The sequence below is a fragment of the Sarcophilus harrisii genome, chromosome 3 (genome assembly GCF_902635505.1).
Source record: "Sarcophilus harrisii chromosome 3, mSarHar1.11, whole genome shotgun sequence".
Taxonomy (NCBI): domain Eukaryota; kingdom Metazoa; phylum Chordata; class Mammalia; order Dasyuromorphia; family Dasyuridae; genus Sarcophilus; species Sarcophilus harrisii.
Genome location: NC_045428.1, coordinates 583,475,714 through 583,500,390, shown reverse-complemented (window position 1 = coordinate 583,500,390; position 24,677 = coordinate 583,475,714). Strand labels below are relative to the sequence as shown.

The 24,677-nt window shown below is 43.0% G+C and overlaps 3 protein-coding genes across 3 annotated transcripts; all 3 read left to right on the top strand.

Annotated features, from left to right (window-relative positions):
- Nucleotides 1-206: 206 nt before the first annotated feature.
- Nucleotides 207-1,667, top strand: LOC100914375 (actin-85C-like). Its single transcript, XM_031962981.1, has one exon. It carries the CDS (start codon nt 345-347, stop codon nt 1,476-1,478), a length of 1,134 nt encoding a protein of 377 aa, XP_031818841.1. The 5' UTR covers nt 207-344; the 3' UTR covers nt 1,479-1,667.
- A 1,068-nt stretch (nt 1,668-2,735) lies between these two features.
- LOC100915155 (actin-related protein T2) lies at nt 2,736-4,233 on the top strand. The gene has a single exon (XM_003765180.4). It carries the CDS (start codon nt 2,986-2,988, stop codon nt 4,117-4,119), a length of 1,134 nt encoding a protein of 377 aa, XP_003765228.1. The 5' UTR covers nt 2,736-2,985; the 3' UTR covers nt 4,120-4,233.
- A 6,706-nt stretch (nt 4,234-10,939) lies between these two features.
- LOC100915415 (actin, clone 302-like) lies at nt 10,940-12,225 on the top strand. Its single transcript, XM_003765181.3, has one exon. The coding sequence runs from the start codon at nt 11,007-11,009 to the stop codon at nt 12,141-12,143; it is 1,137 nt and encodes a 378-aa protein (XP_003765229.1). The 5' UTR covers nt 10,940-11,006; the 3' UTR covers nt 12,144-12,225.
- The last annotated feature ends 12,452 nt before the right edge of the window (nt 12,226-24,677 follow it).

The window sequence follows — 24,677 nt, the reverse complement described above, 5'->3', positions numbered from 1 at the left end:
TTCTTCTGTTTCGGTCCCCTCCCCCCAATTTAAACAACCACCACAAACCAAAAACCTCCCCTTCCAGGGTTTGACGGATCCAGCTGACCCGTCCGTGTCTTTGCTCCTTGTCATCCAAAGCTTTGTTACTTCATCACCCATTGTTGAGTCCTGGAGGACAGAAATGGGAGAAACCAGAAGGAAAAAGTTCTTCAGGAAACAGTCTGGGCTTGGGGCCTTTGTGCAACTCCAAACGTTCCTTTGAAAGGTTGTGGGTAAGCGTCTAGAACTTCACGCCTTCTAACCTTCCAGCCAGTTAATTTTCACCCAAAGCCATCTCACCTGGGAGCAAAGCCTCCCTGACCATGCTTGACCCCAAAGTCCTAGAAGTCCCCGCCGTGATATTTGACAATGGCTCTGGACTGTGCAAAGCAGGTATCGCTGGGGACAATGTCCCCCGCTCGGTCATCACCGCCATCGTGGGCCGCTCCAAAGCCAAGGCCACCATGTTGGGAGCTGGACAGAAGGAGTACTACGTTGGAGAAGAGGCACAGTCCAAGCGAGGGGTGCTGTCCCTGAACTATCCCATCGACCATGGCATCGTGACTTCCTGGGATGACATGGAACATATCTGGAGGCATGTCTACGAGTGCGAGCTGAGAGTCCAGGCCAACGAGCACCCGGTCCTGCTGACGGAGGCTCCGCTCAACCCTCTGCAGAACCGGGAAAAGATGACAGAGATTATGTTCGAGAGCTTTAAGGTGCCCGCCATGTACGTGGCCGTCCAAGCCACGCTGGCCCTCTACGCCTCGGCCCGGACCACAGGAATAGTCATGGACAGTGGAGACGGGGTTACCCACACTGTGCCCATCTATGAGGGCTACTGCTTGCCCCATGCAGTCTCCCGCCTCGACGTCGCGGGTCGGGACATCACCGAGTACCTCATGAGACTTCTGTTGGAAAGCGGACATTCTTTTGTGAGCACTGCCGAGAGAGAGATAGTGAAAGACATTAAAGAGAGGCTGTGCTATGTGACCTTCGACCCCATCCAAGCCATGAAAATTAAGTCAGAAGAAATCCTCAAAGAGTATAAGTTACCAGATGGAAACATTATCAAGATTGGCAACCAGCTCTTCCGAGCCCCCGAAACCCTGTTTATGCCAGCAAACATTGGCGTCGAAGCCCCCGGGGTCCACAAGATGCTCTTTAACAGTATTCGAAAATGTGACATTGACGTTCGGAAAAACCTTTATAGTAATATCTTACTCTCCGGAGGTTCCACGCTCTTCCACGGGCTGGACGAGCGGATTCTGAAAGAGATCCAGCTCCAGGCTCCCGGGGGCATCTCGGTGAGGATCATCGCCCCACCGGAACGGAAGTACTGCGTGTGGATCGGAGCTTCCATCCTCACCTCCCTCACATCTTTCAAACACATGTGGATCACGACATCGGATTACAAGGAGTTTGGCCCGACCATGGTTCACCGGAAGTGTTTCTGAGAAGAGCAAGGGACTCCTCCCCACTCCCGCCCCCCCTACACACACGCAAGTGGAGTCTCAGGACATCAGAGGGGTTTGTCTCAGGAAGCTGTGGACCAGTGAACTACCCTGCATGCCGCCCACCGCTGTTGGTGTTTGAGGTAGCTGGACAAAGTTTAAAGAAAAATAAAGATTTGAAACCAACCAGAACCCAATGCCTTTCATTCAGGCCTCCTTAGAATTTAAGTAGATTTAAGTGGGGAGGGTGGGACCCTAGAGTCAGGAGGTGTGGATCCAAATCCGGACTCTGGCCATTTCTGAGTTTTGTGTGACCCCCTAGCCAAGGTAGAGGGAACCTCTCCGATATTCACTTTATCTATTGGTAGAGCGGGGAGGGCCACAATGACACTATGGCTTGTTGCGGGAAGCCGACAGGAGATCATCTTCTAAAATTCAAACCCGACCCTCAGACACTTCCTAGTTGTGTGACCCTGGGCAAGTCACTTTGCCCTGTTCTCCTCGCCTTTCCCACCCGTGAAATGAGCCGGAGAAGGAAACGGCAAAACCGCTCCAGACTCTCCAACGAGAAAACCCCAAATGCTGTCACAAAGCAACTGAAAAATGACTAAACAACCAAAATAATCTAGTTGCCTCGGGGTCAGAGATGTCAATAGACCTCCCCTCGACCACACAGCCAGGAAGTGTCAAACTCGGGGCTTGAACTTACATCGTCAGACGCATTTTTTGGTGTTTCCCAGAATCCTTTAGTAAAAGGATGGGCAGTTCAGGTCCTCAGAATGGACATAGGAGCCGAGTCCTAACTCCTCCCAGAGGGCTCCTCACTTAGAAATCTTCCAGCAGAGATGGGGCGCCACTGAATGAGTATGTTATAGGAGGAATTCCTTTAGCATATGGGTCAGACTAACATGGCCTCTGAGGTTCCTTCCCACATGCAAAAATGTGATTTCTGATATACTTGCCTTTTATTATGACTTATCTTTTCATGTCTATGGATATCATGACAGTAGGGTCCTTGAAGACTGGGACTTTTACACAAACCTCCTGGCGGACCCGTGGATCGGTTTATTTCGAGGACCTGCCCACGTTTTCCTCATCTCAGTGGTGTTCTCTGAGATACTTTCATACCAAACAGGGAGAGCCGGTCTGCTGATTATCACTGGTCTGAATCCGACTCTTCTCTGACAATTGGGCTGGGGCGGGGGGTGGGGAGAGGAGAGTCTCCCAGGGAAATGGTTGCCTAGCCTTGATTGTTACATAGGGGAAGAATCAGCCTTGAAAAGGTTCAGGCCCCAAAGTGGCTAAAGGAAAACTCGATCGACCTATCAAAGATGAGTGCCCCTCCAGAGCTCTCTGGACTGGCTAACCCATCTCGGTGCTAGCACGGCAGGGACCCCAGAACCTTGGGTCCACCAACATTCCAAGAGCTTGTCAGTTGTCATAAAGCAGTGTAGGGAGGGAAAGAAGAGACCATTTTTATTTTGGCAAGGGAGCAGAGAATGAGCCAAGCATGTTTAACCCACACGTCTTAGAGACTCCCGCCGTCATCTTTGACAATGGGTCGGGACTGTGCAAGGCTGGCGTGTCAGGAGAGATAGGTCCTCGGCATGTCATCACCACGGTCATCGGGCATCCTAAGTTCAAAATGGGGGGCTCGGAGCAGAATCAGAAGCTGTATTACGTTGGGGAGGAGGCTTTATACAAGTCGGAGTCCTTATTTTTGCAGTATCCTATTGAGCGAGGGATCATCACGTCTTGGGAGGACATGGAGAAGCTCTGGAGGCACCTCTTTGACTGGGAACTGGGGATTAAGCCTTCTGAGAGACCAGTGCTCATGACAGAGCCATCCCTGAACCCCAGGAACAACCGGGAGAAGACGGCGGAGATGATGTTCGAGAGCTTCAAAGTACCCGCTTTCTACCTCTCTGACCAAGCAGTGCTGGCACTCTACGCCTCGGCCTGCGTCACGGGGCTGGTGGTGGACAGTGGCAACAGCGTCACCTGCACCGTCCCTGTGTTTGAGGGGTACTCCTTGCCTCACGCGGTGTCCAAACTCTACGTGGCGGGGAAGGATATCACCGAGCATCTCATGAGACTGTTGGTAAACAGCGGGCGATCCTTCCCTTGCGTGCTGGACAAAGGATTGGTGGATGACATCAAGGAAAAACTTTGCTACGTGGCCCTAGATCCAGAGAAAGAGCTGAGCAGGAGACCAGAGGAAGTCACCAGAGATTACAAACTCCCCGATGGGAAAGTCATCCGTTTTGGAGACCAGTTGTTCCAGGGACCCGAGATCCTCTTTGCCCCAGAACAACTCGGTATACATCTCCCGGGGCTTTCCAAAATGGTTTCCAACAGTATCCTGAAATGTGATGCTGACATTCAGAAGTCCCTTTTCGGGGATATTCTGCTCTCCGGTGGTTCTTCCCTCTTCCCTGGACTGGATGACCGACTGATGAAAGAAACAGAGCAGCAAGCCCCAAAGAGTGTTCCCATCAAGATAACAGCTCCCCCAGATCGGTGGTTCTCCACGTGGATTGGAGCCTCCATTGTAACGTCACTGAGCAGTTTCAAGCAGATGTGGGTCACTGCCATGGATTACAGAGAATTTGGGACATCTGTGGTCCAGAGAAGATGCTTCTAAAAGTCTTTGATGAACCAGCTTATCACAGACACACAGTTCTTACATTTCATTAGGTGAAGCATGCAAAAGCTTATGTGACAAGGTATAAAATAAAATGGAAAAAAAAAAAAGAACGGAAAGCATCAGGGCAATTTCTTCTGTACTTTGTTTTCGTTCATTTGCGGCATACTAATGTTATAGTCTGTCAGTGAACAAGCGTTTATTAAGTGCCTACTGTGTGCCAGGTGCCCTGTTAATCCCTAGAGCTGGAAAGCAAAGAAAAATAGCCCCTCCTTTCAGGAAAACAACCTAGTAGGGGCAAGGGGGAACCTGGGTTCAAAGCGCCTGATTATAGCACAAATTACTAAAAGATTAGGTTTTGGGATAGCTTTAAAATGCCTACAAATTAACAAGTCCCAACAAACTAAGACTTGGAAAACCAACATAATTTCTCCAGGGTCATAACAGCTAGTTAGAATCAGAGAAAGGATTAGAATTTAGTCTCTGCTGAAAGAAGGCACTTTGGCTCTAGAAAACCAAGGACCTGAATTCAGATCCCATCTCAGACATCTATGTGATTTTAGATACGTCAACTTCTCCATTCTGGGCACTCACTTATTGCAAAAGTAAGAAGAAATGGACTCAAAGACCTCTAAAGTCCCTTTGGGCTTCTCTCTGATTCCATGTTTTGCTTGTTGAATTTGTAAGCTTTCCAGGCGAAAGTAAACGTTACTCTAGCACAGGTACAAGGGGGAGAAAAAGAAGGAAAAATCTTTAAAGAATTATACAGTTTAATAAGTGATGCTTAAGATATTAAAAGAGAAGTACCAGTCACTCTTACAAGAATGAAGGAGAATAGTATGTGAAGGGTAGGGAGTGCTGAAAGACTTGAGCAGTACAAAGATTGCCTGGGATGCCTCTTTGGAGGAGGACAGTGGGAAGGAAGGGAGGAAAGGTGGGGAATATCAAGGACTTCAATGGTAGATTTCACTTGATAGACTAGAGGAGTGTGTGTGCGTGTGTGTGTGAAAGAGAGAGAGAGAGACATAGAGGTGAGACAGAGGAGAGAGAAAAGGAAGAAAAAACAGATTAAAAAGGAAAGAGATGGGGGAAGGAAGGAAGGAAAACAGGAAAAAAGAAGAAAAAGAAAGAAAGAAAAAGGAAGGAAGAAAAAAAAAGGCTTCAGAATGGCACAATTTGGGTTCATGCTTCATCTTTGATAAGTGCTAGCTGTGTGAACTCTGTACAAAGGAAGGAAGGAAGGAAGGAAGGAAGGAAGGAAGGAAGGAAGGAAGGAAAGATGGTTAGAAGGAAGGAAAGGAAAGAAGGTTGGAAGGAAGGAAAGAAGGAAGGAAGGGAGGGAGGGAGGGAAGGAGAGAAGGAGGGAGGAAGGAAAGAAAGGAAGTACATAGGAAGAAAGGAAGGAAGGAAGGATGTAAGGAAGGGGAGGAAGGAAGCAGAGGAAAAGAGAAAAAGGAGATAGGGAGGGGGGAGAGACACACAGAGATACAGAAAGAGAGACACAAATACAGAGATAAAGACAGAGTCAGAGACAGAGAGACATAGAGGCAGAGACAGAGACAGACAGAAACAGAGAGAGAGACAGAGACAGACAGAAACAGAGACAGAGAGACACAGAAACAGAGAGACAGAGACAGAGCTGTGGCTGTATCAATTTCATTCAGGAGGCCCTTGCCGATACTTCCCTGGTGATGCTGGCTTTGTTTCTCTGAATTTGTTCCCTGTGTCCATACTGCTCTCCTAACACCCCAAAGCCATCCAGAGAAACTCAGGAAATCCTCCAGAATGACTCTCAACATGACAAGGGGCCAGTTCCTTCTGGGAAGCTTACCTCCCACTAGTCATCTAGCGGGGGGTTGAAGGCAGCTCTTGGGGGGCTGTGTTGGCCAGCTAGGAGAGGGTAGGAATGGCTTTGAGCTCTCCGTGGGAGAGACCCTTTGGTTCCCATGTTAAGGTTTGGAGAAAGGGGTGGAAGGGAGGCAGGACTCCTCAAGGGAAGGGCAAGCACCAACAGTCCTGGAAATGAGAACAAGCTAGCAAGGAAGCCAATCCTTATAAATTACCTACTGCGTGGCAAGCCCAGAGCCAAGCGCTTGACAATAACTGGAATCAGAGAATCTGATTTTGAACCTTGCTCTCCCAAGGCGACCTTGGACGCCTCACTTGAGGCTTCTGAGTTCTCACGGGTAAAATGAAGGGACTAGGTGGGCTGCCCCCCTAAGGTCACTTCCACCCAGAAGTCTGTTGGAGCAGCTCCAACCAGCTGGGAAACCCATTGTTAAATTTTCAGTGTAAAAATTTGCATCTCAGAAATTTGCAAACACTACAAAATCAGGACTTTAAAAAGTAATGGAGGAAAATGTTAACAATGAATATTAAGCTTAAAAGTGTGTTATGAGTATTAGGATCCTTACCCCCGGAAGAGTCAGTGGTTAACCATTTTCTAGCACATCCATTTCCAACTCTCAAATGACAGACTTTCAGAGACAGAAGGCAGCATGTCAGGCCATCTAGTCTAGCAAGATACCCAACAAGGGCTCATGTAGACTGCTTAAAATATCTCCACTGGAGAGCAACAAACTACTTACAAGGCTGCCTATTAATTTTTTAGATGTAATTAGTTTTTCTTTACTTTAAGCCTAAAGTTTCCTGCTGAGGGCACCTACATGCTATAGTGGAAATCAGGAAGGTTCATGTTCATGAGTCCAAATCCAGCTTCAGATACTTCCTAATGGTGTGACCCTAGATAAGTGACTTTACTCTGTTTGCCTCAGTTTCCTTGACTGTAAAATGAGCTCCAAAAGGAAATGGCAAATCACTTCAGTTAGAAAACCCCAAAATGAAGTCATGAAGAGTCAGACATGGCTAAAAAATGACTAAACAATAACAAAAGATTTCTGTTAGTAACTTTCATTGCCTTCTGAGACCAAATAGAATAAGGATAATTCCTCTTTTACCACTCAAAGATGGCTATCATGTCCCACTCCTTAAGTCTCTCTTTCCAGGCTTCAAACACTTCTCACCCAGCATAAGCTCAAGGCTCTTAACTATCTTGTTTGCCCCACTTTATGCTCTTCAAATTAACAATCTCCTTCATAAAACATATCACCTCATAACTGAATCCTCTAAAGACTCCAGGTGTGCACTAACTAGGGAAGGATACAGAGGCACTGTCATCTCCCAGGGGGTCCTGGACACTACACCATTCAATATCACTTAAGATTGCATTCTTTTACTTAGTTTTCAGAGGATTCTATTTTCCCAGACTGAACTTGTAGGTCAACTCAAACCCTAAGATCTTTTTTTCAGATGAAAAATGATTTCATTTTTCCCAGTGCCCATTAATCTTAATATCTTTTCTCTGAGATGATCCCCATTTGGTCCTGCCCATATGTTTTTGGTACATGCTGTTTGCATGCTGTCTCTCCCATTAGATTGTGAGTTTCTTGAGAGCAGGGACTGGTTTTGCCTTTCCACATACACACACATACACATTTAGCACAGTAGCCTGTACGTAGTAAGTGCTTGACAATACAAGCCCTGTCTCCTTCAACTTACTTGTGAAATTGATTTTTTAAAATATAAAAATTTATGGGAAACATTTTTACAGTCAAGGTAGCTGATAAAGGCCTCATTTCTAAAATATATAGAGAATTGACTCAAATTTACAAGAATTCAAGTCTTTCTTCGATTGATAAACGGTCAAAGAATATGAACAATTTTCAGATGGAGAAATTAAAATCATTTCTAGTCATACGAAAAGGTACTCACTATTGGTCAGAGAAATGAAAATTAAGACAGCTCTGAAGTATCATTACACACCTCTCAGATTGCCCGAGATAACTGGAAAAGATAATGATGAATGTTGGAGGGAATGTGGGAAAACTGGGATACTGATACGTTATTAGTGGAACTGTGAACAGATCCAATCATTCTGGAGAGCAATTTGGAACTATGCCCAATGGGCTATCAAACTGTGTATATATACCCTTTGATCCAGCAGGGTTTCTACTGGGCCTATATCCCAAAGAGATCTTAAAGAAGGGAAAGGGACCCACATGTGCAAAAAAGTTTGTGGCAGCCCTTTTTGTAGTGGCAAGAAATTGGAAACTGAGTGGATGCCCATCAATTGGGGAATGGATGAATAAGTTATGGTACATGAATGTTATGGAATATTATTGTTTTGTAAGAAATAATAAGCAGAATGGCTTCAGAGAGCCCTGGAGAAACTTAAATGAACTGATGCTGAGTGAAGTGAGCAAAACCAGGAGATCATTATACATGGCAACAACAAGATTATGTAATGATCAATTCTGATGGGCATGACTTTCTTCAACAGAGAGATCATTCAGGCCAGTTCCAATGATCTTGTGATGAAGAGAGCCATCTGCATCCAGAGAGAGGATTATGAGAACTGAGTATGGACCAAAACAGAATTCTCACTCTTTCTGTTGTTTGCTTGCATTTTATTTTCTTTCTCTTTTTTTCTTTTTGATTTGGTTTTTGTTGTGCAGCAAAATTGCATAAATATGTATGCCTATATTGGATTTAAACGTATACGTTACCATGTTTAACATGTATTGGATCACTTGCCATCTAGGGGAGAAGGGTGGAGGGAAGATGGGGAAAAATTGGAACACAAGGTTTTGCAAGGGTTAATGTTGAAAAATTATCCATGCATATGTCCTGAAAATTTTTAAAAATTTAATAAAAGATAATAAAAAACATAAAAGTTTACATTTATGTTCTTGTTAAATTTCATCTTATTAGATCACATCAATAACCTAGCCTTTCAAGATCTATTTAGCGCCTGACACCATCATTCAATGTGTTAAACAATCCTTTCAATTTTGTGCCATCTTCAAATTTAACAAGGAAGCAATCTATGCCTTTACCCAAATCATCACTAATAATTTTAATAGCACAGGATCAAATATATGATCACAGAGGTGTCCAGCTTTCTAAAGATACTCCAGACCATTTGGACTGTTTTTCTTCTTGTTTATAAGTCTTCCATCACCAATTTTAGAAAAACGTTGATTTTTATTCATAAGAAATCCAACCTGATTTCTCTATCTCTTCTTCCCCCAATCCAAAGGCACTCAAACTCTCGCACACAGAGAAAGTAATTATTCTTGTTGGGAAGACACAAAAGCATCTTGATGAAAGAAAAATATAAATACCCTATTCATCTCAGTTCTTTAAACTATCCTTTAAACCACACGGCAACATTAGAATCCTGGAAACATCTGTGACAAAGATGCCATGTATTTTTTATTTTTCCCAATGGGTGCCATGCAGCCCCAGAAACCCGGGATCTTCCCTTCCTCGATTCAGCTTCCATTTCCTGATCTTCTCCAGATAATGGGTCCTTCCTCATAGCTAAGTACTGATGCCTTCAGTCTTCATCCCTGCCAGGAGTCACTCAGAGCCCCACTTTTACTCTAAAACTCAAGACTACTATCTCATTCTCCAAAGTCATTTGTCTTTTGTGCTTGAATGAATAAGGAGTTACCAACTACGATCTTCCTAAGTACTATATTAGGGTAGATCACTGAGCTTTACCATTGACCCTACCTAATCCCCACCAAGTCTTCCATCCAGCCTTCTGCTATACTCTAAGAACTCCTAGGCTTTATCATCAATCTGACTTCAACTAAATCCTTCTACATACATTTTATAGAATGTAAACTCTTTCAGAATAGGAAGAGGCTGCCTCTCTTTTCTATTTATATTCCTATTACTTAACATATAATAAGCACTTTTTTGTTGTTTAGTCATGTGGTTGAGTCAGACCCTTTGTGACCCCATTTTGGGATTCTCTTGGCAAAGATCTTGAAGTGGTTCATGATTTTCTTCTCCAGCATATTTTATAGATGAGGAAACTGAGGCATGAAGGGTGAAGTGACTTGAAGTCACACAAATAGGAAGTGATTGGGAATGGATTTGAAATTTCTGTCCTCCTGGTATGGGTCCAGCATGCTCGTTGTCTAATAAGCATTTAAAAGTATTATCATAAAAGAACCATGTGTTTGAAGTCAGAAGAGCCAAGTTTGAATCCCAACCCTTACCAGCTGTGTAATCTTCAGCAAGTCTATTTACGTACTTTACACTCGACTTTTCTTATCTGTGAAGTAATGGCATTAGGTTGGATGACCTCTAAGGTCCTTTCCCCTGCTGAGAATATGCTGGCTCTGTGATTTGGTGAATAGGTCCTAGAAAGTTGCCTGAAGAACAGAGGAACTCAACAATTTGCCCACTGTCACACAGCCATTAATAATATTAACAACAATAGCAATATCTATGTGCCAAGTACCACACTAAGCACTTTACAATTATTATTTCATTTGATCCTCAAAATAACCCTGGAAGATAGAGGCTGCTATTTTCCCCATTTTACAGATGAGTAAACTGAGGCAAACAGATTAACTGAATCGCCTAAGGTCATACAACTGGTAAGCCTATGAAACTGGATTTGAATCTCCAGATTAAAGACCTATCACAGATAGTATTTGAAGTTATATTTTCCTAACTCCAAATCTAGTACTTTATTCACCATACCCCACTGCTCCTCCTGGGGATATACATTAGTCCTAAAAAATGGAGGGTAAAGGAAAGGGATAGGAAAGAGTTTAGAAAGGAAATTTTTTGGGATGAAAATACTCCCCACCTCCAGTTGGAGACCAGCCCAGTATCTTTAGTTAGTCCATAGAAAGAATAGTCTTTAAGCTTGTATGACCAAGGATATACTCCACCCTTCAAAACAAGAGGCTCCTGGAATGCCTGCTTTTGTGAAGATGGGATTCTAGAACGCCAAGAAGGAGGCATTCCATTCCATTTCCTCAGTCCACATTCATGGCTCTCCAGTTTCCCATCCAGTGGGGATTATGGTCTCTGAAATAACTAAGATTCCATCCGCCATCCTCGACAATGGATCAGGGCTGTGTAAAGTCGGCATTTCAGGGGAGCAGAGTCCCCGATTCATCCAAGCCACAGTCCTAGGTTATCCCCAAAATATCATCCCCAAGGCAGATACAGAGCCCAAGGCATGCTATGTTGGACAAGATGCCCAGGATAAGAGAAACATCCTCACGTTGAGATATCCAATGCAACATGGGATTGTCACCTCCTGGGATGACATGGAAAAGATCTGGAAGCATCTGTATGAACACGGTCTCAGAGAGCCCCCCGAGCAGAGACCGGTGCTCCTGACCGAAGCGCCTCTGAATCCTCCCGAGAACCGAGCCAAGATGATAGAGATCTTCTTCGAGACGTTCCAAGTGCCAGCCCTGTATGTGGCTCTCCAAGGTCTCATGGCACTGTACGCCACAGGGAAAAACACGGGCATTGTTTTGGATTGTGGGGATGGAGTCACTGGGGTCATCCCCATCTATGAGGACCGCTGCCTCCTCCAAAGCATGTCCCGGTCTGATTTTGCAGGAAGAGATGTCACCAACTACCTGTCCAGGCTGCTCTTGGAGAGAGGTATCCACCTGGTGAACACAGGCAACAAGGACGTGGTCACGGACATCAAAGAGAGACTGTGCTACGTCATCCCCGACCCACACGAACGAAAGAAGGCGACGACCATTGACTGCTCCATGTACAATTACATCCTTCCCGACGGTCACTCCATGCAGATTGGGGAGGAGTTGTTCCAAGTCCCCGAGTCCCTTTTTCAGCCCTCCAAGGCGGGCTCCTCATCTCCTGGGATTCACAAATTAGTCCTCAAAAGCGTGATGAAAAGCAGCCACCACTTCCAGAAAGACCTTCTGAAGAATCTGATCCTGTCTGGAGGCTCTACCCTGTGCCCAGGGCTGAAGAAGAGGCTCTGGATGGAGCTGGAGTCTCTCCTCAAAGGAAGCCCCAACGTCAACATCACAGCGCCCAGCGACCGCCTTTTGTCCGTGTGGATCGGCGCTTCCGTCATCACGAGTCTGTCCACCTTTGAGCAGATGTGGGTCTCCAGAGCGGCCTACCATGAGATTGGCCCTGCGGTAATTCAGGAGAAATGCTTCTGGTGAGACAAGCGTCCCTGGACCACAGACAACATCCAGAGTATCAAAAAATACAGACATTTCCAACCAAAAAAAGGCTGCAGTGTGTGGGTGATTTTGAGAATGTTTCTCTTAAACGTGATCTGGGTGGCTTGATCCTGCAATGGATCCTGAAGTTGTAAGTTCAAGCCTGAGGTCTCCCTGAATCCAGTGCCTGGGCGACTTCCCTATTGGCTGAGAGCCTCCTCATTTAAGGAAAGGGGCTTATTAGGGTTTTGGCTTGCAGGTACATGCTTGCAAGAGATAGGTAGCACCCACTCTCATCTGGGACCAAGAAGTCTTTGCAGTTCTTGTCTGCTCCCTGTCGCCCAAAGTGCTCTAAACTACTTCATATCAGGGCTCAGGCCTTCTGGGACCCCTTATGTACTTTCCACACTACATCTTAGAGGCAGGTGGTGCAATATATATATATATATATATATATATATATATATATATATATATATATATATGATGGATGAATGATGTGAATGAGTGATGAATGAATGAATGACAGAAAATGGCAGAATAATCATTCTGTCTTTTTTCTACAATTCGATCTTGTCTTAGTATGTCTGAGAGGCAAGTATAAAGCACTATTCTCCAATCCATTAAGATCATTGATCATGTGACTAGGCAGATACTCCAGTAAACTCACCATTATTATCAATTGTAGAGAAGGCAGAGGAATTCTCTTTAACGCTCCCAAGTTCTAGTGTTTCATCATAAGAAGCAGAACACCAAACCTAAAGTCAGGAGGACCCAAATTCAAATCCAGCCTCAGATGTTTCCTAATGTGATCCCTGCCAAGTCACTTCCCTGCTGTCTGCCTCCGTTTCTTCATATTTATAATGGAGATAATAATGACACCTCCTTGCTAAGGTTGCTGGATGTTGTCTGTAGTCCAAGGATGCTAAGTTGAAGACTAAATGAGATGATTGTAAAAAAATTCATAGCACAGTGGCTGACACATAGTAAACAATTTATAAATGTTAGCTATTATTATCATTGCAGCAAAGTCTACATTTTTAGACTTTTAAAATATATTTATATATTTAATTTTAAATTATAGATTAATTTAATTTCTATATATATTATTTTAAAATATATTTTTAAAATACATATTAATGTTTTTTGAAAGAATGAAGGAATTAATGAATAAATGAGAGTGCTGCAGAAGGAAATCAAGAGATTTATACTTAAATCCAAGATACAATCCAATCCAAGTCTTTATTGAGGATGTGCTATGCACTTGGCTTGATACTTGACACTGGAGATACAAAAATAGTAGTAGTAATAATAACTAACAATTACGTATCACTTAAGGTTTGCAAAGTACTTTACATTCATAGAGTGTCTCAAACTACTTAATGAATCATAAACTTCAATGGTTCACTTCATCCAGGCACCCACCTAGTGAAGGAGGTACAAATACTACTTTGAAAGTGAGGAAATAGATGCTCAGAGATATTAAGTGATTTGCTTAGGGAAACACAAGTGTTTGGAGTAGGATTCAAACTCAGATCTTCTGAATTCCAAGGGATCTATCCATGATATTATCTAGAAAAAGAACAGTCTCTTCCCCTAAAAGGATTATACATTATACTGGGAAGGTGCCAAACATGGAAATAGATAAACGTTTTTGAGATAATTTAAGGAGGAAGGAAAAGGCATTCATGATGAGAGGAGGAGGAAGACCAGAAAGGCTCTTTTGTAGGAGATGACATATGAGCCAAGCTTTAAGCTAGAGATTCTAAGAGGCAGGGGTGAGGGAGAAGGAAAAGTGCATTGAAGGCCTGAAGGACAAACAGACTATATGAAATCCTGGAGGTGGAAGATCAGAGGATCATAGATGAAATGCAATGCTCAGGGAGCAGCAAGCCTGTCAATAAAATCCAGAATATGTGAGTATAGTCATATACAATAAATTAACATGGTATCCTGAAAGTCAGCTTATAAAGAGCCTTAAATGCCAACCTGAGGTGTTTGTATTTTATCCTAGAGGCAATAGGGAGCCATTGAAAGCTATTAAGAAAAGGAGTGATATAGCTCCATGTCTCCAGTAATATCTTGACAATTATATAAAAGTTAGAATCTGGAAGCCAAAAGTCCAATTGGGAGACTACAGAAACTACCCACATAAGGGGTAATAATGGCTTGAATTAAAATGGCAGCCTTTTAGTTGGAAAGAAAAGAAATGGATCAGAGAGATATTTTGAAGGTAGAATCAAAGAGACTTGGTAAGTAACTATATGTGGGACCGGTTGGGGGGAGGAGCTGGGAAAGGGAACGCTCAAAAGACCAGGATGACTTCATGGTTACAAAACTGGATGCCTGGGAGGACACCAGTGCTTGCGACCAAAATGAGGACATTTGGAGGAAGGAAGAGTTTAGTGGGAGAAGATAAGTTCTGTTTGGGACACGTTAAAAAAAGGGGGAAACATTTTGTCATTTATTCCCCTTCCCTTGCTGCGTGACTGGGCAAATTATCTCCCCCTAAGAGTACATCAATCGCCCAATCTGTACAATGGATTAGTTTCTCTTCTACCTAAATCATGGGGAAGAAATAACTGTCGAAGATACTCAGAGGACTTCAAAGGAAAGGCATGAATGGTGTTATTGTTTCAAAAGTTGTTCCTTACCCTACTGTGCTTTAAAATGGGTATGATCGTTCTGAGCAATGTTCAAGATAGGGAGGAGAAGGGCAGGAAAACAGCCATATTCTAGAACTGATCACAATAAAGCTATTCATTTGACTTGGAGAAGCAGTGATGATCTGGGTGGGAACCTGCAGCTGGGAAAGGGTGGTGGGGAGGAGAGAAATATTTGGCTTTTCCGCGTTGTTTCCCTGATTCTTAAACAAAAACACAAGTCTCACTGTTGTTCTACAGCTGAAGGAAAGGAGGGAAAGAGACAGACAGACAGAGAGGCAGAGACAGAGAGAACTCAGAGAGACAGAAAGTCAGAGGGAGATAGCAAAGAGATCAAGGGAGACAAAGAAATTTTACAAAGAGAGAAATGGAAAGAAAGAAAGATGGTGGAAAGACAGAGAGATGGAGGGAAAGAGGTAGATTTTTTTTAAAGAAAAAAGGAGGGGAGAGAAAGAAGAAGAAAGGAGAGGGAATGAGAAGTGGAGGAAAGGAGAAGGGAGGGGAGAAGAGGGGATGGAGAGGGAGATTCTATGGAAATAGCAGGGACAGAAGCAGAATGGAGTCAATAGGCAAGGAAAGGGATAGAGGAGCATTCAGGAATTTTATATCTAAGAATAAGGGGAATTGAGTCAGACAAAGAAAGGCCATGCTCCTCCCTTTAGGCACAGGGGTTGAAGATGCAGACAGAAAAGACAATCGCCCTGGCCAGCCTCCAAGTCTTGCTATTAGCCTTGCCCAGTTGGAGGCAGCTTCCTTTGATATCCCCTTCCCCCCAGCCCAGCCCATCTTGTTCCTGCTGTCTGGAGCACATTGCCCGGTACAAGCCATTGGCAATCCCCAGTCCCTTGCTTCTCCCTTCCCCTGCCCCCACCCTCAGAAGCTGTTCTGTTCCCACAAGTTCCTCCAACTGGACACACGGCCATCTAAATTGAGGCAGATTCATCCGATGTTGGGAAACAACTATTTTTCCAAGCAACTAGGAGCTGGAGGAGAGAAGTGGTATTATGGGGGAGTCATCCATTCTGTCCCCTGGAAAGGAATATCAGAATCCAAACTTTCTAACCCCGAACATGGGAGGTAGGGCTCTGTGGGTGGGGTAAGGAAGAAGAATCCATCCATCCCAAGGAGCTCCCCAAGCCTTGTCTGCCTCCCAAAGTCCCCAGTAGTCTAAAAGGAATCCACAACTAACTGGATGTTGGAGGAAGATCCTTCCAGTAAAGTCCCTCCTATATAAGGGAGTTGCTTAATAAATGCCCAGGCTAGGAAGACTTAGCCAGAAGTGTCCAGATATTCCCCAACAAAAGGAAAGGGCGAAGGTTGGTCCAAAGGGTCCACTGGAACACGAATCCTCTTCATTCTATTCAACCAATCCCCAACTAATTGGTTATCGAGTCTCATCCATCCTACTGCACTACTCCACAGCCCACATCCATCCCCTTCCCATCCCACCACCCCCAGATTAAACTCTCATTACTTCTCTCCTGGACTAAGTCTCCTAAGTGGACACTGCTTCCAGCCCCATCCCTCTCCAACCCAAGCCACACAGCAGCCCAGCTAATCTTTCTAAAACAGAGATCTGGCCATATCAATTCCCCATAACTTTTAATGACTCCCTAGTGCCTGCAGCATACAGTACAAATTTCTCCATGTGACATTTAAAACCTTTCACAGACTGTCTCCAGGCTGGCTTTCCAGGTCTATTACATATTATCCCCCCACACACATACAAATACATTCTATCCTTCCTACTTGCCACATTGTAACCAGGATTCTATAATCTTTCACCTCTGTACCTTTGACCTGGTTTTTATGATGTACTCCCTTCTCATTTCTAACTCTTCCAATGTAAAACTTCATTTAAAAATAAGCTCATGGGGCAGCTAGGTGGCACAGTGGATAGGGCACCAGCCCTGAAGTCAGGAGGACCTGAGTTCAAATCTGGTTTCAGACACTTAACACTTCCTAGTTGTGTGATCTTGGGCAAGTCACTTAACCCCAATTGCCTCAGCATAAATAAATTAATTTAATTAAATAAATAAATAAGCATAAGAAGTGGCACTCATGTGTCACTTCCTACAAGAAGACTTTCCAACGATAATGATGAATGTTGGAGGGGATGTGGGAAAACTGGAACACATACATTATTGGTGGAGTTGTTAAATGATCCATCCATTCTGGAGAGCAATATGGAATTGTACCTAAAGAGCTATAAAACTCTGCATACTCTCATCCAGCAGTGTCTGTATTGGATCAGTATCTCAAAGAGATCACAATGAAGGGAAAGGACCCACATGTGCAAAAATGTCTGTGGCAGCCCTTTTTGTAGTGGCAAGAAACTGGAAACTGAATGGATGTCTGTCAATTGGAGAATGGCTGAATAAATTGTAGTATATGAATTTTATGGAATATTATTGTTCGATAAGAAATGATTGGCAGAATGATGTAAGAGAGGCTGGAGAGACTTAGATGAACTGATGCCGAGTGAAGTAAATAGTACACAGCAACAACAAAACTATACCACGATTCTGATGGACGTGGCTCTTTTCAACAGTGAGATAATTCAGGTCAGTTCCAATATGATGGAAAGAGCCATCTACAACCAGAAAGAGATCTAGGAGGCCTGAGTGTAGATCACAACATAGTGTAGATCACAACATAGTATTTTTACTTTTTGTTTCTGTTTGCTTGCTTTTTTTTCATTTTTTTTCCTTTTTGATCTTTTTTTGTGCAGTGTGATTATAAAACCATGTATAGAGGAATTGCACATGTTTAGCATATATTGGATTACTAGTTGTCTAGGGGAAAAGTGGAGGGAAAACAGAAAAAAATTGGAATGCAAGGTTTTGCAAGATTGGATGTTTTATTTGTTTGGAAAATAAAAAAGTTGTATTTTAAAAAATTAAAAAGAAGGTTTTCCTGAAGCTCTTGGTTATCAGAGGCCTCTGACCATTCCTTAAATTATCCTATGTGTGGATATTTTTATATTTTATATCTCACTTGGACTGGGCTGTTTTGTCTTCTGTTTTTGCCTCTCTGGCATGGTACCCTTACGTGTAGTAGGTGTTTAATAAATGCTTGTTAGATCAGACTGAATTTGATCCTAACTCTGGACATCAGGACACTGGTTCTAATACTCTTTGCCCTTAGGGCATTCTGTGGCTGAGTTAATCATTTCTCCTCTCTGAGGAATAATTTGCATTTTGTTCATCTATAAAATGAGATTAGATTAAAAGATGCTTATAATTTTTCTCAGTTCTTAAATCCCAAAAATCTATGACCTAAAATGCTAGAGGCAGAGTGAGCCATCAGGATAAATAATGCTCTTGGAAGTCAGAAAACCTGGCTTCAAATGTCAATATTCCCAAGTCTCAGTTTTCTCTTCTCAAGAATAGAATAATTGAACCAGAAGACCTCTGAGGTCTTTTCAAGTCCTTCACCATCTAGACTTTTCTGAACACTTCATCTTCCTAATGGACTCCCTTAAATGTGGCCCCCAGAACTAGTAACTTTGGGGAAGTACCCTTCTCTGGGCTTCTGCCTCCTGAGCTATAAAATGGGCAAGTTGGACTTAATTGGCCCATGAAGTCTCTTCCAATTATAGACCTAAGATCCTATGTTTCTATGGCCTAAATTCTAGCTCTAATACTTAAAGTTATATAACTCTGGACAAGTCACATTCTCTGTGAGCCTCAATTTCTTTATTTGGTAAAAATGGGAGCAATAATAACTGATAGACATATTTTGGATTTGGTTGTTGTGCCCTGAGCCACTGGACGCTAGGCCCAGTGACCTGGATGTTTTCACGTGGGCCAGGCCAACCCAGGGGATGGAACACTCAAAACTGATTCTGACAAGAAGAAGTAAGAAGGCACAGAACAAATGTCCTCATCATCCTGGTGAGAGTATCTGCTGGAGATTTCAAGTCAAAAGTGACTTTCTCTATCCCCATAATACAAGAGGAGATCCTTCCAGCCCAGAGCATGGAGTCCCTGGAGGGTTCCTGGCTCCCTGGGGAAGCAAATGTGGGTCCTGAGCCCACCAGAGAAACTGTTATGAAACCTGATGCAGGGGCCTGAAATCCTATTTATCTTTCTGCATGGTACCTTTTAGCAGAGCATTGGAAATTAGTAAACAAGTGAGGTAAAACTGCAGACAGTTTAAATATTTTACAGCTCACTGACTTCCATATGAGAGGGGATTTACTTTGCTTAAGTGTTTAGACTGTGCTTCTATAATCCAATGCAGAGAAACTTTAAGAGCAGAGGGAAGGTCAGAGAGACAGAGATAGAGACACAAAGACACAGATAAAAGTGGATGGGTAGAGGGAGAAAAAGATGAAACAGAAAGAGAAAGAAAGTCATAGAGAAAGGGGGAGGAGAGAGAGAAAGGAAGACAGAGAAAGGAGAATGAAAAAAGAGGGAAGTAAGGAACAAAAGACAACAGACAGAAACAGAAGGAAAGACAGAAAAGGAGAAAAAGGAAAAGAGAAAGACATAGAGAAATGGGGGGAAGAGACAGCTAGATAGAGGAAGAGGGAGAAACAGAAAAAAAAGAAGCAGGACAAGAAAGAAAGGCAGACAGAAACGAAAGAAAAGATAGAGGAAGAGAAAGAGAAGGAGAGACAAAGACATAAACAAGAAGGGAGAGAGAAAGAAGACAGAGATAGGAGAGCCAGAGACAGAGAGAAAGGAGGGGGAAGAAAAAACAAAAGGAAAAAACACAAAGACAGAATTAAGGAAGAACAGAAAAATAAGAAAGTATAGGGTAATACTACTAGAGAAACTAAAAAAGAAGGCCCCATCCTGCTCCCTAAGAATTGGGAATCAAGAACAAAACAAGGTCTCGCTAGTCCTTCAAAAGAAGTTCATATAAACATGTCCCCAGAGTGAGAGTCAGAATTCCCTTTGACAGGGATGCTATAGGATCCTTTAAGTGTCCCCAGGACTTCTGTTAAGACAACATTAAAATTATATATATATATATATATGTGTGTGTGTGTGTGTGTGTGTGTGTGTGTTTATGTGTATATATATATATATATATATATATATAGCCACAAGTGCCCTTATAGATGAAGAAACTGAGGCTATTGGAGACTATAGAACTTGCCCAAGATGACCCAGGTGGGATTTGAATCCCCACCTTGTGTATTCTCATTCCAGTTCTCTGTATCCTACTACAAGCTTTATGTCATGACACATGGACAGAGCTCTTCTATTTAGTGCTAGAAGATGGAGCTGAGACCTACATGGAGGAGAGAAAAATATTGTGGGCAAAGAGAGGGTAAAGAGAGGCCCAGGGAGACAGAACGTTCTTCCTGACATGGGGCCAAACCTTCACAATAAATGCTGGACAGGACCTCCAGCATCATCTCTTCCAGCCTCATGTTGGAAGGCTCCTGACTGGCCTGGGGCAGTCAGTCTCCACTTACATACCTCCAGGGACAAGGAACCACCTCTAATTGTTAACTCACTGAAAACATCTGTGCAAGCAGAGGATTAAAAGAACCAACCAGTAGGCAAAGACACCTATCTGGACTGCCAGTGACCAGGCTGATGTATCCTTAGAGGGCCATCTAGAACCTCTTACATTACAAAGTATTTCCTGCATGTTTATTTTCCTTAGGATTGGGCCAAAAAAGCTCCCCTTTGTTGCTTTCATTAAAGTCAGGGCAGAAAAGAGAATCACATGTAGTATTCTTCATACATTTTGAATTAATAATGCTGAATGAATGAAGTTCTTCTGTGTTCTGCTGAATACAGAAATGGGAGGATGGAAACAAAGGAATTAGCTTTACCCAGAACTGATGTGGGAAAGGAGATTATAAGCTACTTAAAACATACAAAGAAAGCAGTTTTAGAATTCTGTTCACAGGAGAGGTGTATGTTTAATAATTAGCTTCTGAAAAGCGGGCCACACTTTTAAGTTTAACATGTCCTAACATTTTTCTCCATCATTTTCTAGAAATGAAAACTAATTAGTTAATTAATTTAAAATGGATGTATAAGTAAATAAATGAAGGAAAAGAAAGAAAGAAAGAAAGAAAGAAAGAAAGAAAGAAAGAAAGAAAGAAAGAAAGAAAGAAAGAAAGAAAAAAAAGGGAGGAAGGGAGGGAAGGAAGGAAGGAAGGAGGGAGGGAAGGAAGGAGGGAAGGAAGGAAGGAGGGAAGGAAGGAGGGAAGGAAGAGAAAGTAGGAAGGAAGGAAGAAAGAAACATAACTACTCTATGCCTTCCCAACAAAACAGACTCCTCGAGGAGTTTATATTCTAACAAGGAAGGCAACGTATTGAAATCCTGCTTCAATATGTAGGGTGAGTAAGAGTGGGGAGTCCAGGACGATTGTGATGGTGGATAGGAGAAGAATGACGCCCTCACAATTCAGAGGAGGAGAGAGCTAGGGGACTCCATAGCGTCCAGAGTCCCCAGCCTGGAGTGAGGAAGACCTGAATTCAAATTTGACCTCAGAAAGTTACTTAGCTGGGTGACTCTGGGCAAGTCACTTAATCACTACCTGCCTCAGTTTCATCAACTGTAAAATGGGGGCAGAAACACTTACTTTCCAGAGTTGTTGTGAGGAACAAAAGACACAATGCTTATAAAACACCCAACACCAGTGAGCTCTATAGAAACATTAACAATGATGATGATGATGAGTTCTGCACTCCTGAATCATGTCTAGCAATAATTTCTGTTGTAGCTCAAGTGGAGGAGTGAGACTCAGTGGAGCAAACACTCCCCACTCTAGAGACTGGACTGTAGCTTTGCCATCAGTTGGCCGTACAACCTTCAGGAGTCCTCATTTTTCTTATCCATGAAATGGGATGTTTGGATGACAAGAGTAATGGGACTCTCTGCTCTAATGTTTTGTGGTATGGTTTCAGAGTCAGAGAATCAAAGTCTCAAGGAATCTTTCTAACGCTCTCATTCATACGGGAGAAAACAGAGAGAACTAGAGTTCAAAATCATGAAGGATGTGAGAACTCAGCCCTGGAGTCAGGAAAATCTGGTCAGGAGTCCAACCTGATGGTGATCACAGTTGACATTTATAAAGCTCTCCCTAAGAGTGTCACAAATATCTCATTTGGACCTCAACACAACCCATGTTACAAATGTGGAAACTGAGGCAAACAGAGGCAAAATGAAAGGGGGATAATGCCTGTAAAAGCTGAGCTGCAAGGATGTTGCAAGGCTCAGTGTTGTTCAGTGTTTTGACAGCTTGAATGAGCTCCATAATATTATTACTATTAGCTTATCTCTCTTATTATCTGTGACCTTGGCTGCTATAAAAGCTTCTGGGTCAAATCTGTTAAACGAAGAGCTGCCTTCAGAACACGCTTCAGCTCTGACATCTACCGGGCCTTGGGTCCGTCCCCGAGGTCCTTGGACACACAGCAGGATTGCTGCCGGCCAGCAGAGGACACTGTAAGCAGGGACTCTTTCACCAAGTGTGAAAGCAGGAAGTCGGGTTTCCTTCTCTGCTGGTCCCCATCCCTACCCCAAGCAGGGTTTTAGTGGCCGGGAGAGTGGAATTATTGCTTGTTTTAGAGCTGAAAGGGCTTCAGAGGCCATCTAGTCCCCCATCAGCCTTGTTTTTATCGAGGGGGAAACTGAGGAACAGAAAGGAAAGTGACTTGTTCAAGTTCACACAAGGAGTAAAGTGGCCAAGCTGGGATTTGGAGTGCAAATCTAGCACCCTGTCCACACTGCTGTAATACCTAAATAGAAGCAGGACCCCCTTAGGATCTTACCCCCAGGGTAACTCAGAGAAGTAATGATCCCAGCTTGGGATCCCCCTTTTACCAATTCCTGGTAAATCAATTCTCCTCTCTGGAACTGTTTGCTTTAGATGGAGTTTGGATTGGATATCTAGGTCCCTAGATATACTCCTACTGGACTGGGACTAAAGTGATTAAAAATCTGAATTTAAAAGAATTAATTCTACCTCCAGCTCCCTAATCTTCTTTGCCCCTAGTCCCCTAGCTTCCCCTACCCCCTAACTCCCTTCCCTCCAGCCTCTTAACCTCCCTAGCCTATAATCACCTACTCCCCAAATTCCTAGCCTCCTAACTCCCCAGCAATTTATCCCCTCCCCCAGCTCCCAAATCCCTTAGGCCCCCAGCCCCCTAGCCTTCTAGTTTCTTAGACTCCTAGCCCCTGAGCCTCCTAGCCTCCTACCCCCTACCCCCCCCAACCCCATAACCCCTAGCCTCCACACTCAAGCTGCTGCCCACAGAGATACCCAGGTGCCTCTGCCCTGGCAAGGACCAGTAGCCCTTTCTTCCCAGGCTGGCACTAGGCAGTATATGCAAACAACACAATCTACCCCTGTCAGGTCCCCTCCCTCTCATTTGCTTTCCAATCCCAACTAGTTTTCCCCATTCTTCTAAATGTCAAACAAGTCATCATTGGTAGGGCCCCCGTTTTCTATTAATCTAAATGTTTTATCGCCCTTGTGTATGTGGCAATGTCAGACAGGGACAATGCCTCCTGATTAAGGGGAACAATGCCCGTATTGTTGCTCCCCGATTTTGGCTCCCAGCTCTGGAGAAATGGAAGCCGGCGGTATCCCCTGTTATCACACACACAATAAAAAGGGTTGGGCCCAACTCTTACACACACCAGTACATAATAATTTTCTCCCATTATTCAAATATCCTGTTTCCCTCCCCCTCACCCCAACTCTGGCTCCTCAATCCCAGGGAAGCAGTGGGATTTCTACAGAGAAGAAGCCCCTTAGCCACCTCCCAGCTTGCTGTAGCTCCTAGGGGACAGGGGAGTCTAAAAGGGAAGGCCGGTGAGACGGAAAGGGAAGAGGCCTGTGACTCTGAAGGACACCCAGAGCACCCACTGAGCACCTGGCCAGGTGGGTGATAGGTAAAGTCACAGCCTTCCACTCTGCAAGAAAAACCTCTGAAGACTCTATGGGTGAAGAAAGGGCCTTTGGAGCCATTAACAAGAGTGGGCTTGCTGGCTCTAAATCTCTGCATCCAGTCCAACCTTTTGATTTTGCAAAGGAGGAAACAAGCCAAAAAAAAAAAAAAAAAAAAGAGGCTGATCCAAGGTCATAAAAACAATAATAAAATGGCCAACAACTAGTCCATCTGTAAAATGGGGATAATAATAGCCCCTACCTCCCAGAGCTGTTGTGAGGATCAAATAAGATAATAATTATAAAGCACTTAGTACAAGACCTGGAAAATAGTAAATGTGATATAAATGTTAGTCATTTTTATTGTCATTTTTATCACTGGGAAGACAGGGAATGAGCATATTAAGCACCTAGTGTGTGATAGATATTGTACAAAGTACTATGGGATTATAAGAGGACCTACCTCCCAGTAAGAATCAAATGAAATAATAATTGCAAAGACAAAATAAGTGCTAGATAAATGTTAGTTATTAGTATTGTTAGTTACATATATGTATATATAGTTATATATGATAATGTATTGTGTAATTACATATATGATATATTTGTAATATGTCATATATTATATATAAATAAATATATAAAGTATATTGATATTAAAATATTATTTTGTTATATTAATATTATATTGTGCTAATTATATTATTATATAATAATGTGTATTCTATAATATAATGTATTGTTATGTGTTATATAATGTGATACATTATAAATATATTGTATTATAATATGATATAATATATTATTGTATTATATATAGACAATATATATGTGTAAAATATATTATATATTATATATGTGTGTTATATATGTTGTTATATATTATGTTGTTAGTTATATGTTATTAGAAGTTAATTATATATTATTAGTAAATATACATATATATATAATTACAAAGCACAATGAGTTAGGTACTTCAGGCACAACTGCTAGTTTACAAAT